This window comes from Mus pahari, chromosome 4, assembly GCF_900095145.1.
Source record: "Mus pahari chromosome 4, PAHARI_EIJ_v1.1, whole genome shotgun sequence".
Classification (NCBI taxonomy): domain Eukaryota; kingdom Metazoa; phylum Chordata; class Mammalia; order Rodentia; family Muridae; genus Mus; species Mus pahari.
The window spans coordinates 97,944,742-97,959,641 of NC_034593.1; the positions used below are offsets into that span (position 1 = coordinate 97,944,742).

The 14,900-nt window shown below is 43.6% G+C and overlaps 1 protein-coding gene across 4 annotated transcripts in view; it reads left to right on the forward strand.

Moving 5' to 3' along the window:
• Sort1 (sortilin 1) overlaps positions 1-14,900 on the forward strand; it is an 80,313-nt gene that overhangs the window by 21,907 nt on the left and 43,506 nt on the right. For all 4 annotated transcript variants that reach the window (XM_029537456.1, XM_029537458.1, XM_029537457.1 and 1 more), the window contains exons 2-3: positions 4,052-4,111; positions 5,736-5,809. In XM_029537456.1, the coding sequence (XP_029393316.1) occupies positions 4,052-4,111; positions 5,736-5,809 (134 nt within the window). The remainder of the gene's footprint in view (positions 1-4,051; positions 4,112-5,735; positions 5,810-14,900) is intronic.

A 14,900-nucleotide genomic window follows, 5' to 3' on the forward strand; every position in this document is an offset into this window, starting at 1 on the left:
CACACACACACACACACACACACACACACGCACACACACGCACACACACACGCGCACACACACTGGGCCACTGATCAGATTTGAATCTCCGGCCTTTTGCTTGCAGCCGTGAGTTGTTCCCTAACTAGAGCCAAGCTCTGCAGCCTTTCCTTGACATTGTGTTTCTTCCCTGTGAAGGAGTGGGACTGAATCTGTACTCTTGGTGCCTACCCTAGTTTGTTTTTTGTTGCAAACTAAAACAACCAAAAAAAGCAAAAGGAGGAGGGAAGGGTTCCTTTCATCTTACAGCCCACAGCCTACGATCGAGAGAAACTAGTGTAGGAGTTTGGGCCAAGAGCTTGAAGGCAAGAAGCAGACCACATTCAGCTACCTTTCTTGTATAACCTGGGGACCACCTGTCACCTCAGGTGATGCTTAGGGGTGGCATTACCCACAGTAAGCTAAGCCCTCCTCCATCAATGAGCAATCACAAAGATGCCCCCACAGACCCACCCACTGGTCACTCTGATCCATGCGTCTCTTCCACTGAGGGTCCCCCTTCCCATGTGTTTCCAATTCATGTTAAGTTTACAACAGAGCTTTTAATCTCCTGGATTTGCCTCCTTTCCATGTGAACTCCCCCCCCCTCCCCGCACTTGAGCTCCTGTTATGCTGTCTGATCTGATTTCATTTTCTCTTTTAACTTCAGAAGGTAATAGGTATTTTGGAGCGTGAAATACAACCAATGAGTCACATCTTATGTAGGTAGGTGAGTGTTCTGATGAGCTTGTACATTTTCAAAAGCAGATGTTAAGTGGTTAATGGGAAGGGTGGAGCAGGAGGTCAAGTGTAACAGAACCACCATTACAGCTAATAAGTCTGGCCTATGTTTTCAAGGGAGCTCTTAAAATAAGCTAGGTTGGGCTGGAGAGATGGCTCAGCGGTTAAGAGCACTGACTGCTCTTCTGAAGGTCCTGAGTTCAATTCCCAGCAACCACATGGTGGCTCACAACCATCCGAAACAAGATCTGGTGCCCTCTTGGAGTGTCTGAAGACAGCTACAGTGTACTTACATATAATAATAAATAATTAAAAAAAAAAAAAAAGCAAGCTAGGTCAATTCCCATTTCAGTTGTTTAGATGAAGCTGAGGTTGCCAGTGGCATCCAGGAACCCTTGTTCCCAAACTGAGCAGTAAGATATGGGTAATGTGCGTTTGTGGACTGAGTCACGTGTGCAGAAAATTGTATAAAAAATGCAAAGTGCAGGTCCTGATTGTCACAAACTAACAATGCTACTGTCTGATGAAGATGAACCAGGACTCCAGTGTGGTGGTTAGTGGGGACTTTTCATTTTTTCTAGTCAGTTGTTGCAACCAGACCCTCTCTAGGAAATAAAACAACAACCTCATGTTTAGGTGACGACTAGCGTGTGTAGTAGCCCTGGCTACCCCTGTTCCTCTTCATGGGACTCATCACGTCAACGCAGGTACTATCTTGTCTCCCAAGAGAACATGTGGTCATGCTCTGTGGGAGACATCTAAGGCACACTGGTGTGCCATTCTGTAAGCTGCTGGTTCCAGGAGTCTCTAACAGCTCCACTTTCCCTCTGATGCCCAGCAAGTCTGTGTATGAATAGCCCTTCTGTCCCTCGGCAGCTTCCAGTGCAGCCTGTGCTTCTGAGAGTTAACCAGCGTTTACTGAGCAAGCTCTGTGTGCCGCACTAGTACTATTTATGGAGAGCATTCAGAGGGTCTTTTGACCTCAGAGGCACTTTCCATCCAGAAGGGAAATAGCACAGACAGACTCAGAAGCCCCAGTCAGGAGGACCACAGAGAAAATTAGGAGATAAGCGAAGCAATTTGTGTTTAGAGTTCTTTCCCTTCCAGCTTCTCTCTTGGGATTGGTGGCTTGAGTGACCAAGTAGCTGGCACCAGACCATTTATAGGCAGACTCTATTTTGAGATGGGAGCTGTGGTTTGGGAAGGATATGTTATAATCATTTTCAACACATGCTTATTGAGTGTGCGCAGAGAACACCAGGGATATAAAGCTCCTGCTCACATTTGGGAAGGCTGGACATGTTCAGGGTTCATGGTGGAACTGGATATGTCTTCCTAAGAAGAAGCTCAGCCAACACCATTTGCAGACGAGCATACGGAGCTACTCTGGAGGAGGGCTTGGCTAGTGGCACGTGTCCAGGGAAAAGGAAGGCCTTTCATTTTTGTTGTTAGTGCATATATATAATTGTGTAATTTCTGTGTGCTGAGAAGCCTTTTCAAGTGACAGTAGTGCCTCTGTTGAATTATTTTATTAGTTTGATAAGTGGTGAAGACTAGAAGATTAAACATTAACCTGGACTATTTCTGTGTGGTGAATTATTAGTGACTTTTATTTCCTTTATGTACTTCCTCATATTGTTTACATTTTCTATTGTGAACATATATTATTTTACAAATATAAAGTATAAATATAGGCAGGGTACACGCCTTTACTCCCACCACTGGGAGGCAGAGACAGGTAGATCTCTATGAGTTTAAGGCCAGCCTGGTCTACAGAGCAAATTCCAGGACAGACAGGGCTACACAGAGAAACCCTGTCTCAAAAAAAAGTAAGTAAGTAAGTAAGTAAGTAAGTAAATAAATAAATAGAAGGTGAGCCGGGCAGTGGTGGTGCACGCCTTTAATCCCAGCACTTGGGAGGCGGAGGCAGGCAGATTTCTGAGTTCGAGGCCAGCCTAGTCTACAGAGTGAGTTCCAGGGCATCCAGGGCTACACAGAGAAACCCTGTCTCAAAACACAAAACAAAACAAACAAACAAACAAAAAACCTAAAAGAAAGGAAAAGAAAGAAATAGAAGGTGGAAATATCTGGGTGGAAAACATTCTGCAGAGATGATTGTCACTTTTGTATGCGTTCTGGGTTTTAGATATAATATACCATCTTTCTCAGTTTTGTTTCCCAGTTTCCAGTGGAGCTCCAATAGGTTTATTATTAATCTCTATAACTATTGACTAGACAGACAACACAAAGCCATTCACTCCTTGCCTCTGCCTCCTGCCATCTTAGCAGTTCTGTCTAGAAGCAGGAGGAACCCGACCTCTAACTGTTCAGCCATACTGTGAAGACTGCTCAGCGAAACTTCAATTATGCCGATTGGATTATAATTACGTCTGTCAGTGTGGGCTCTGATCTCTTGTTTTAAAGCACCCTAAGAATACTTTGCTATGTCTTTATATTTAGTACTGTTTGAGAAAGCAATTAGACTTTCCCATCTCCCATCTGGTGCAGTGAAGATAACTCATCTGCTTGGCTTACTTTGTATGAGAGAATTGAAATTTCTAAGTCATCTGTGATTTGGACGAAGTAGCTAAATCCCATCTCTCCCAAATTTGATTGTGGGACTCTATGTCCCCTTCTAATTATGACCTTAATTACACAGAAGAGTAATAAATGATTGGCTAACGTCAGAGCTCATCCCTGGGGAAGACTGGCTCTCTGTTTTCTAGCAGTCACCAACTGCCTGTAGCTCTCCCTCTAGAGACAGAGCCCCGTGAGACTTCTCCCATCCACGTTGGGATTTCAGCCAGTGTTGTCATTGTGGATGGAGGCCTTGCTTAGGTGGACATGTTGTTAAGAGTCCGTGGTGCAACTCCTTGTCACATAGAGAGGATGCTGTCTCGTAGCAAATATCCTGGTCTTCTGGCTCTATGAATCTTCCTGTTCCCTCTGTGTGATGTTCCGTTATTGAGCAACAAATGGACTCAGCAGTGCTCTCTCTCTCTCTCTCTCTCTCTCTCTCTCTCCTCTCTCTCTCTGTGTGTGTGTGTGTGTGTGTGTGTCTTGAGCGTGCACACACACGTTCACATTGAAAGAAGTTGAGGTTGTGAAGTTGAGAGGGAGTGAGAGGAACAGGAGGCGTCGGATAAGGGGAGTGTATGAAATGGAAATGATGTAATACAGTACTCAGGAACGGCATTCTCAGAATAATACATGTCAAAAGGTGATAAAGGTCCAAGGATGGAAAAGGAACGATGACATGTCTAAATGAATTTCATTTCCTTTTCTCTCATAGCATGTCTTTGATGACCTCAGTGGCTCAGTGTCCTTGTCCTGGGTTGGAGACAGCACTGGGGTAAGTAATATTCTAAACTCTTTTATTCTAGCAAGACAATGGGCTTTTGAACAGGCTGACACTCTACATATCACTGTTTCTGAAAGGGTCTTCAACCTTAGTCACAGAAAGTTTGTGTTTTTAGGTCAGACTTTCAGGAAATCGTAGTAGTTTTGGCTTTGCTTTAGAACTGGGAACCAGTTGAAAGCAGTCTTCAGACTACTGTTATCCTGCCGGATGGGGGTGCAGCGTGGGGTGGATGAATGGTGGCTAGGTGTCCCATTAATGCCTACATTAGTGTGAGGTCACGGTAACATCCCAGAAGCCATGGAAGCACAGCCCTGGCTCTGGACAGCAGGTTTTCCGGGCTGAGGAGACGCTCAGTGAGTTCGGTGCCCCAGCACACACGTAGGAACCGCACGTGGGTTGGAAAGATGGCTCTGCGGTAAGAAACACACTTAGGATCTCACAGAGGACCTACTCCCTGTTTGTAGCACCCACGTCAGCAGGCTTCCAATTGCCTGTGACTCCAGCTCAAGGAGATCCGATGTCTTGTCCTATGAGTTATCTGTGTCCAAATACCCCCATACGCACATAATTTAAAGTAAAATTAAAAACAAGTAGTCAGGTGTGTAGCACATGCTTGTAATTCTTCCGCTGGTGAAGCAGAGTCAAGAAGACCCCTAGAACTCACTGGCCAGGTCGTGGTGTCCAGTCAGGCATTGTCAGGTTCATGAGAAGACCTATCTCAAAGAATATGTGAGGAGCAATGGAAGAAGATACCAAGCTGATTTGTTGCCTCTACACATGCACATCTGCACACACATGTGGACATGGACAGACATATAAAGCCTATACATGCATACATACATACATGTGTAAGCAAAACAAAGTGGTTTCTTATAATTACCCTTTAAAATTCCCAATAGACTTTTCTTAAGTGTATATTAGTTTTTCTCAATTTTGACATATGCCCTAATTTCTATAATCTATTCACTTAGCCAAGATCCTTGGTAACTCTGAGTTTTGTTTTGTTTTGTTTTTCCCCAGAGACACAGTCTTAAGTAGCCTGGCTAGCTTTAAATGTACAACATGGCTAAATTGGCCTTGAACTCCTCCTGATCCTCCTACCTCTGCCCCCACTGCTGAGATCACAGATGTGGACCATGCTTAGCTAAGATTCCTTATTATGTGGATTTTTGATACTCTAGATGCCTGTACTAATTTATCTATATTTTTTCTCATGTATATTTTTGCATAGAAAATAATTGTTCACAAAATGAATTACACAGAGAACTAGCAACCTGAAGGAGAAGATGCCCAAACATATGTGGCATGCTAACCTCTGGGGGGCAGAAAAAAGAGATTTTTTTTTTCTTTTCTTATATAGATACAAATTAGATGGCTCCTTCATTATATGTATGACTCACTGCTTCAGGTGTGAGCGATGGAATGAGACAGGAACTTTCAGATCCTCACAGACCCATGTTCCTTGGCCCTTCCTAGATTTCAGCTATGTTGCATTACAGGTTTCTAGAAAGCAGAGCTGTCACCAGTCTTTGAGACGCAGCTTATCGGCATTGTCTATCAGCGTGTGGTTGCCCTGTCTCATCTCTTATCAACAGAATGCTTTTGTCCCCTCCAGGTTATTCTCGTCCTGACCACGTTCCAAGTGCCTCTGGTAATTGTGAGCTTTGGACAGTCCAAGTTGTATCGAAGGTGAGACATTGGACTAGGCCACGCAGGGACAACAAGGGTTCTGCCTTTTCTGGTCACAGTAGTTCAACAGTTAATTTAATTTTGATCTTGGAATTCCAGCAGACGATGGTGCTCAGCACACTTCTGGATGACAATTTAGCAACCTTAAGAAAAACGAGAAGGGACTTAGCTGGGAGAGGTCGACTTGTCAGAGAGGTGGAATTACACCGGGCAAAGGGTGGGGCTACGGACGTGTGTACCCATTCGACAGGAAGGCAATGGGGTTTTTCTGCATCTATATGCTATGAATAGATTTAAAAAAAATTTTTTTTTCAGAGCTGGGCATGGTGGCGCATGCCTTTAATCCCAGCACTCAGGAGGCAGAGGCAGGCAGATTTCTGAGTTCGAGGCCAGCCTGGTCTACAGAGTGAGTTCCAGGACAGCCAGGGCTACACAGAGAAACCCTGTCTCAAAACAAACAAACAAACAAAAAAACAACAAAAAAAATCAAACAAACTTTTACCTAATGCAACTTGAATAATAGGTTCTATTCCTCAGCAGGATCCAGAGCTGCTAGCACTCTAAAGTAAGTCATTATCGTCTTTATCCTGTATTTCTATCCCATCTCCTTTCAAGGGACCTAAATGAATCACAAAATCCCAGCAGCCCATTCTAGAAATACCGCAGGAGCCCTGCTGGGCTGTAACTGTTCTTCACTTGATTGTTCTACAGCTACTCTTGGCCCAGGTGCAGGGAACTGATGCTGAAACTCTGAAATGTTTCAACACCACTTCCCTCCTCCAGCAGGTGTGATCTTTGACTTCTCTGCCCAGGGGCCTGGAGCCAGAGCACTCTATTCAGCACAGCAATGCTGGCTTAATAAGCAAATACTCCTGTAGGCCAAAGAGTCACATGCTGGAATTGCCAAAGCCCCATGAAGGCTGGGCACTGCATTAACTGGAGACTCTGTAGCTGCTGGCCAAGTTATTAATACATAATAGGCAGGCAGAAGTGTTAGTTGAGTGAACAAATGGCTGGCTGGATGTATGCTTTGACTTCTGTGAGTTTTTATACCAAGAATGTGGTTTTCCTTGTTTCTTATGGATTGTCAGTATATTATAGAGTCTGGGTATTAAAGAGGCCCATAGAAGGTGCCATTGTTTATGTGATTAGAACAGCAGGTAAATAATCAAAGTTAGTCTCCTGTTTGGGGAAGAAAAGGTATATTTAAAACTTTGTAGATTGAATTTAGTACCTGTTTCTAGCACTTAAGAATCCTTGCTGTAAGTCGGGCAGTAGTGACACACACCTTTAATCCCAGCACTTGGGAGGCAGAGGCAGGCAGATTTCTGAGTTCGAGGCCAGCCTGGTCTACAGAGTGAGTTCCAGGACAGCTAGGGCTATACAGAGAAACCCTGTCTCGAAGAACCAAAAAAATAAAAAAATAAAGAGTTCTTGTTCTAATGAAGTCCTGCCCAGTGTTGCCTTCCTCACCAGCTTATCTTTCTTTCCAGAAGTCTCGTCGTCATCTTATAAAGCATTTGGAAATCCTAACGGGAAGCACAAGTGACTGTGCAGAGTGTCATCTTAGTTTGTTTACAGTTCTTCCTGATTTTCCCCTCCAGTGCTCTATCTACCATGCAGCTGTATTGTCTTGGGAAGCAGCATAGAAAAGCAAAGGGCTGCCAAGGGTTAGTTGACAGGCAGGCCAGGGGTTGACTCTCTGCACTGTCATTTGCAAACAGTAAACTTGGACAAGTGTTGAGGTTTGGTCTCTTGCTATGTATTGCAATGCTAAATACTGGCCTCCAAGGTTGTCTGGTTGCCCCTAGGGATGAGGAGATCCTCACATAAACCAAGTGATGCTGTGTAACCTGGCTCCTTAGTTTACAACTATAAAGATGCCTACAGCCTATAGCTGGGCAGAAGAGGGGTAGGCGGGGCTTCAGTTCCCAGCATTGGTTGGGTTGAGGAAAGGACCACAGAAGGAAGAGAGAGAGAAGGTGGGGAGTGGAGAAGAGGCCATGGGGTAGGTGAATCATTAAAAAAAAAAAAAAAAAAGAAAAGAAAAGAAAAAAAATTGGCCATGAGAGCTGGTCAGTTGGAGTAAGATCTGTCCAGGCAAAACATGGCAAGTCATATGTCTTAGGGTTTTACTGCTGTGAACAGACACCATGACCAAGGTAAGTCTTCTAAGGACAACATTTAACTGGGGCTGGCTTACAGGTTCAGAGGTTCAGTTCATTATCATCAAGGTGGGAACATGGCGGCATCCAGGCAGGCATGGTGCAAGAGGAGCTGAGAGTTCTACATCTTCATCTGAAGGCTGCCAAGAGAGTACTGACTTCCAGGCAGCTAGGATGAAGGCCTTAAAGCCCACACCCACAGTGTGACACACCTCCAACAAGGCCACACCTCCAAATAGTGTCACTTTCTGGGCCAAGCATATTCAAACCATCATATCATATCTTGGGGTTTTGGGCAGGGAAGTAGACATAATAACATAGAGGGTTGATATCTACCCATCTCTAGTGCTGTCTGAGGTTTATTGTAAATACAAAAGTGTTGTGTCTTTTATCTGGGAACTGAAAGATAGAAGGTGGGATAGAAACCACCAATTAATATTGATATTTACTACAACAAACAAGTCTTTCAGCCTCCTAAATGTTAGCATTTTATCTAGGCTCCGCCCCACAGTTACCTGGCAATAGCCAGGTGTGCCTGACTCACTATAAAAGGGGCTGCTCGCCCCTCCTCTCTCTTGCTCTAGCTCTGTTCTCTCTTCCCGCTCTCCCTTTCTCCCCATTCCCCCTCCCCCGACACACACACACACATGCTCATGGCCGGCCTCTACTCCTCTGCTCTCATTCTCTGCCTTTCTCTTTCTCTACTAGTCTCTCAGCTCCCCTCCCCTGTGCCGAATAAACTGTTCTATACAAGGGGAAGGGATGCCTCAGCATGGGCTGGCAGAGGCACCCCATTCCCCCACACCTTGCCGCACCTACACCAAACATATTCCTTCTCTCTTTATTTCTATAAAACACAATACAAAGATTTTCTATTAGTTCTAAAGGAGGATGATAGCAGTGCTCACCTCATGGTGACCCTGAGGTGAGGACTTTGCAATGCATGGCATGGAGTGACAGAGCTTGGTCTAGAGTAGGCAGCTACTAGCATTGCTGTCCTAGTTGTCAAAGTGAATGGGAAGTCTTCCATGGTGGATGGTATAAAGCTTTTGCCCCCAAATTCCTCCACTTATGTTAACGCAGAAGCGGCTTCTCAAGCTCTTGTTCCCTCAGTAGCTGCTAGTGGGTCTTGTATACACTAGTTACTCTCATTTTTGTCAGACTGACACAGTTTACTTAATTGTTACTCTTTTGGACAGCTAGTTAAACTGTAGCCAGTTTTTCACTGAAACTAATGTTTCTAGGATGCATCTTGTCACAGGGATGCTCGCTTCCAGCTCATTCTTCAGTAGCAGATGGAAACCTCTGATTATTGGTGTCTTTATATTTTGAAGGCTGTTTATTAAGGGTCAACCTCTCTGTTGGCTTGTCTTCCATACATAATGCTCCAAGCCAGTTTTCTTTTATGCCTAATAATTTTTTGTTTGTTTGCTTTGTTTACTACAAAGTTTTTGCACCGAGTGGCTGCAGTTGGAGCTAATGAGTTCCTGAGTCCGACTGTGGCAATGAACCCCATCCTTTTCCTTTTCAGTAATGTGCTTGGAGCCATGGGCACTGTTTAACTGCTGACCACAGGCTGACTCGAGCCTTTCACCTGGTTTTTGAGAGAGAACCCTCTTTGCTAACACACCTTTTACTAGAGAGCTGCCCTGCTTGTTTGTGACATGGTGTCATGTTAACAAGGCTCTTCTTGGCTCTGTGATTTTGCTGCCATAGTCTTTACCAGTCATTCTGAATATTCATTATTTCTCCTCCATGTGAAATGAGATAGAATTCTGTCTCCTGTCCCAGAGTTTAGGAGGAAACTGTAAATATGCCCTGCTGGCTCTCCAGCAGAGCTGGCCTGCCCTGGCCTGAAATGACTTTGTTGAGCACATCAGCCAAAGTGCACCTGTTGCTTCAGAAATGGAAAAGGGAGGGGCCTTTTACTCCCAGTGGGTCCTGAATAGGTTTCCAATAGGTTGCCCAACCCCATAATAAAAGCTGGCTGGCAGAGTCTGCTCTAACAACTTTTCTGTTTTTCACAGCTTTGATGACTATAGTTTATTGACTTGTTCAGGAAAGCTTCATTTGGGATGCAAATTACAGGATAGGTAAATGTGTGCCTCCTGCTGGGTAGAGTTAGGCATGAGGCTCACCAGAATACAAGGAAATTGACTCTGCTGCCTCCATAGAGAAAGGATACCAGGAAGGGAATTACTGAAGGACTAGGCACATATGATAAGATCAGAATTCTCTCTCCAGTCTGTGTGCCAGCCTTTTAAAACATTTGTGTTAATTCTTTGAGAGTTTCATATACTGTATTTGGATCATATTCATTCCTCTTCCCCAGTTCCTTCCAGACCCATGCCCCATTCCATACACATCCAACTTTGTGCCCTCACTAAAACAAAACAAAACAAGAAAACCCAACCGCCACCACCACCACAACAAAACAAAACAACAACAACAACAACAAAACCACCCCACCCTATTAGTTCTGGGTATGTGGCATCAACTGGAATTTATTTGACTTACCCTTAAGGAAAAATAACTTCCTCTCTTTCAGCAGCTATCCGTTACCAATAGCTCCTCACCTAGGTGTGGGGCTTCATCACTACCACCACCTTCTACACTAGAATTACTAATGGCTTGAGCTTGCACAGGTCTTGTGTGTGTTGTCACAACTGCTGCGAGCGCATATGTACAACTGACATTCTCTTCCTCGTTCATTGCTGCTCTGATCACATTAGGCAGGAAATGGAAACAGCCTATATGTCTATCACTGGATGGATGGATGGATGGATGGATGGATGGATGGATGGATGGATAATAAGTGTGGTACATTAACATAATCAGATAATGTTTACCTGCTAGGAAAAAATGAAATTATTAAATGTAAAGGTAAATGACTAGAGCTTAAAATGATTATTCCGAGTGAGGGAACCTAGACCCAGAAAGACAGATGCTGCATGTTAGCGTTGAACTTTCAGATATGTTTGTTTCTGTTGGAATCCCCAGATGTCAGGAAATTAGTAAGGGGCCATGGCGATGGGGCTTTCAAGGGAGGGAAGATTGAACACAGATATATGAAAAGGGAAAGTGGGGGCCCCCAGTGGAGGAGCTAGAGAAAGTACTCAAGGAGCTGAAGGGGGCTGCAACCCTATAGGTGGAACAACAATATGAACTAACCAGTACCCCCTGAGCTTGTGTCTCTAGCTGCATATGTAGCAGAAGATGGCCTAATCGACCATCATTGGGAAGAGAGGCCCCTTGGTCTTGCAAACTTTACATGACCCAGCACAGGGGAATGCCAGGGCCAAGAAAAGTGGGAATGGGTGGGTAGGGGAGCAGGGGCGGGGGGGAGGGTATAGGGAACTTTCGGGATAGCATTTGAAATGTAAATAAAGAAAATATCTAATAAAAAATATGAGGAAAAATAAAGAAAATATCTAATAAAATAAAATAAGTTAAATAAAAAGAAAAGGGAAAGTGGGAGCAGGAATGATGAAATGGGGTATAGGATGGGAGGTGGAAGAGATAATACAAGGAGGGATAACTAACACTAAAAATCTTCTGAAAAAGCCATCTGAAAAACTACTACTGGGGCTGGAGAGATGGCTTAACAGCTAAGAGCACCGACTGCTCTTCCAAAGTTCCTGAGTTCAAATCCCAGCAACCACATGGTGGCTCACAACCATCCTAACAAGATCTGACACCCTCTTCTGGAGTGTCTGAAGACAGCTACAGTGTGCTTACATATAATAAATAAACAAATCTTAGAAAAAAAAATGCTACCATGAAGTGTCCTAAGATATATAGACTGTATAGGCCTAAAATTATAGGCTGTTGTTACTATTCTTGGTTACCTTCCAGAACTTTTTTAAAAAATTTATTTCATGTATGTGAGTACACTGTAGCTGTCTTCAGACACACCAGAAGAGGGCATCAGATGCCCACTACAAATGGCTGTGAGCCACCATGTGGTTGCTGGGAATTAGACTCAGAACCTCTGGAAGAGCAGTCAGTGCTCTTAACCACTGAGCCATCTCTCCATCCCACCTTCTAAAACTTTACAGCAAGATCCCAATGCTAAGGGCACCACATACTTGTTATGTGAGAGATCAAGCTGGAATTGACTGGAAGCTTCATCTCTACTAGGTAGCTTTTATAGTGCTGCAAAGTGCTATGCATTCTATTAGAGGACAAAATTGTCAATTTTATAGTGTGACTCCTGCATGCTACAATGACAGCCTTGAAAGATGTGGCCATTCATGCAATAGTGGGAATAATGTCATAGGAGTATCCAAGCAGGTTTTAATTGAATTTGAAACCCACTCTTCAAGATAGAACCCACACCACACCTGCACTGTTACTGGGGCCAAGAACTTGTGCCAAGAAAGGTTATAGGCCCTGGGGTGAATCTACTATTAGTCTGTGTGTCTTAGTTAGGGTTTCCATTGCTGTGAAGAGATACTATGACCAAGCCAAATCTTTTTTTTTTAAGCTCGTGTGTGTGTGTGTGTGTGTGTGTGTGTGTGTGTGTTTTAAAGATTTATTTATTATTAAATGTAAGTACATTGTAGCTGTCTTCAGACACACCAGAAGAGGGCGTCAGATCTCATTATGGATAGTTGTGAGCCACCATGTGGCTGCTGGGATTTGAATTTAGGACTTTTGGAAGAGCAGTCCTTTAGCTGCCCCACCCCCACCCCCAAGCCTACTCTTATAAGGGATAGCACTTATTTTTTTATTTTTATTTTTATTTTTTTGGTTTTTCAAGACAGGGTTTCTCTGTATAGCCCTGGCTGTCCTGGCTCTCACTTTGTAGACCAGGCTGGCCTCAAACTCAGAAANCCACCTGCCTCTGCCTCCCGAGTGCTGGGATTAAAGGCGTGTGCCACCACGCCCCAGTATATGCCTTTAATCCCAGCATTTGAGCAGTAGAGGCAGGCAGAACTCCAGGCTAACCAGAGCAACATATACAAAGCGATTCTGTCACATACACATAAAAAAGTAATTTTGTTTCACAGGAATTCTCTGTGGTTACAAATAAATTCCTTAAAACCTTTCAATTTAGTCTCTTAATGGCTCGCCCATCTTTAAATTTTATATATGAGACTTTTTTTTTTTTGAGACAGGGTTTCTCTGTGTAGCCCTGGCTGTTCTGGAACTCACTCTATAGACCAGGCTGGTCTCGAACTCAGAAATTCGCCTGTCTCTGCCTTCCAAGTGCTGGAATTAAAGGCGTGCGCCACTATGCCCAGCACGAGACTTTTTTTTATCTACTCTACTGAGCAGTTTTTATACATGAGACTTTGTATCTTGAATTATTTTCCTAGGGCACAATTTTTAGAGGGGGATTTGCAAGGCAAGGGGGACTGCCATATTTTCCACAGTGGAAAACTGAATATATCCCAGGCTGACTTTGATGGAAAAGATAACACCTATCTCTCACATAGACATATATTCTGTTTTAATGATTCTACATATCCTTGAGATGGAGTGTATATTTAAAAGAATGAACTGTTCCTAATTCATAAACATCAAGCTGAAAGGAAAACACAGAGGTTTATTAAATTATCTGTAGCTTATTAAACTTATTACATCTCCCTGGATCCCATTTTGTGCTTCTCTAGCCTAGTGAGGAACTAGTATGGAAGTAGTGTTCAGAAGTACAGAAGTAGTGGTCTTTTGCCCTTGCCTTGCCTTTTCCCTCTTCCCTCTTCCCTCTTCTTCCCTCTTCCCTCTTCTTCCCTCTTCCCTCAGGACAGCATTTATAAGAGGTAGGCTTACAGGTTCACAGGTTCAGTTCATTATTATCAAGGTGGGAGCATGGCAGCACCCAGGCAGACATGGCTCAGGAGGAGCCAAGAGTTTTACATCTTGATCCAAAGGCAGTCAGGAAAAGACATCCTCAGTCAGCTAGGAGGAGGGTCTCAAAGCCCACCCCCACAGTGACACACCTACTCCAACATGGCCACACCTCCTAATAGTGCCACTCCCTGGGCCAAGCATATTCAAACCACCAGTTTGCTAAATGGACATAGAATTAAACCTATTTCTAATGACTGTTTATTAATATTGAATCCATAAAGTAGTGCATCTCTCAGGCTTCAGCAAGGATGAATCCTTTGCAGTAGATGGCAGTTAACACAGAGACCTATAACTGGTCAAAGTGCAAAGAATGAGAGGCTATGGCGAGTGGAGCTCTAAATGAGGCGTCTGTGTCATGCCCCTTCTTATGGTACAGGTATCATGGTGGAAGAGGGGGTGGGTGACAGGGAAATGGCTTTCTGTGCTACCCTTTAAATGAGAGGCTCAGTTTAGTTTTACCATAGCAGATAGGGAAAGGCAGAAGGATCATGTGTCCAATGCCAACCTGGGCTACATAGTGGAACACTCTCACAAGCAACAAACATGCATATGGGCATATATGTATACACACATATATAGAAAGTTCATCAAAATATATAATGGCATATTGCCTTTAACACAATTTCAATTTTATATACTCAAGACTTATCAAGCAAAGCAAATACGGGTCCAAGATATTCAAATTTTCTTTATTTTACAGTTCTGTAGCTTTATTTCCTATGTGTTATTCTTTTTTTTTGCATCCATATTTTTATTCCATGAATACATACATTTTCCCAATAATTACAAAATATTAAAAATAAAAACATAAAGTTGCATCACACAAGGGGAAAACAGATTAGAATAATGGGAGTTAAGTTTATGTGTTGTGTTTATAAAAAGATAGAGAAGGGGGCTGGTGAGATGGCTCAGCGGGTAAGAGCACCCGACTGCTCTTCCGAAGGTCCAGAGTTCAAATCCCAGTAACCACATGGTGGCTCACAACCATCCCTAACAAGATATGGCTCCCTCTTCTGGAGTGTCTGAAGACAGCTACAGTGTACTTACATATAATAAATAAATAAATCTTT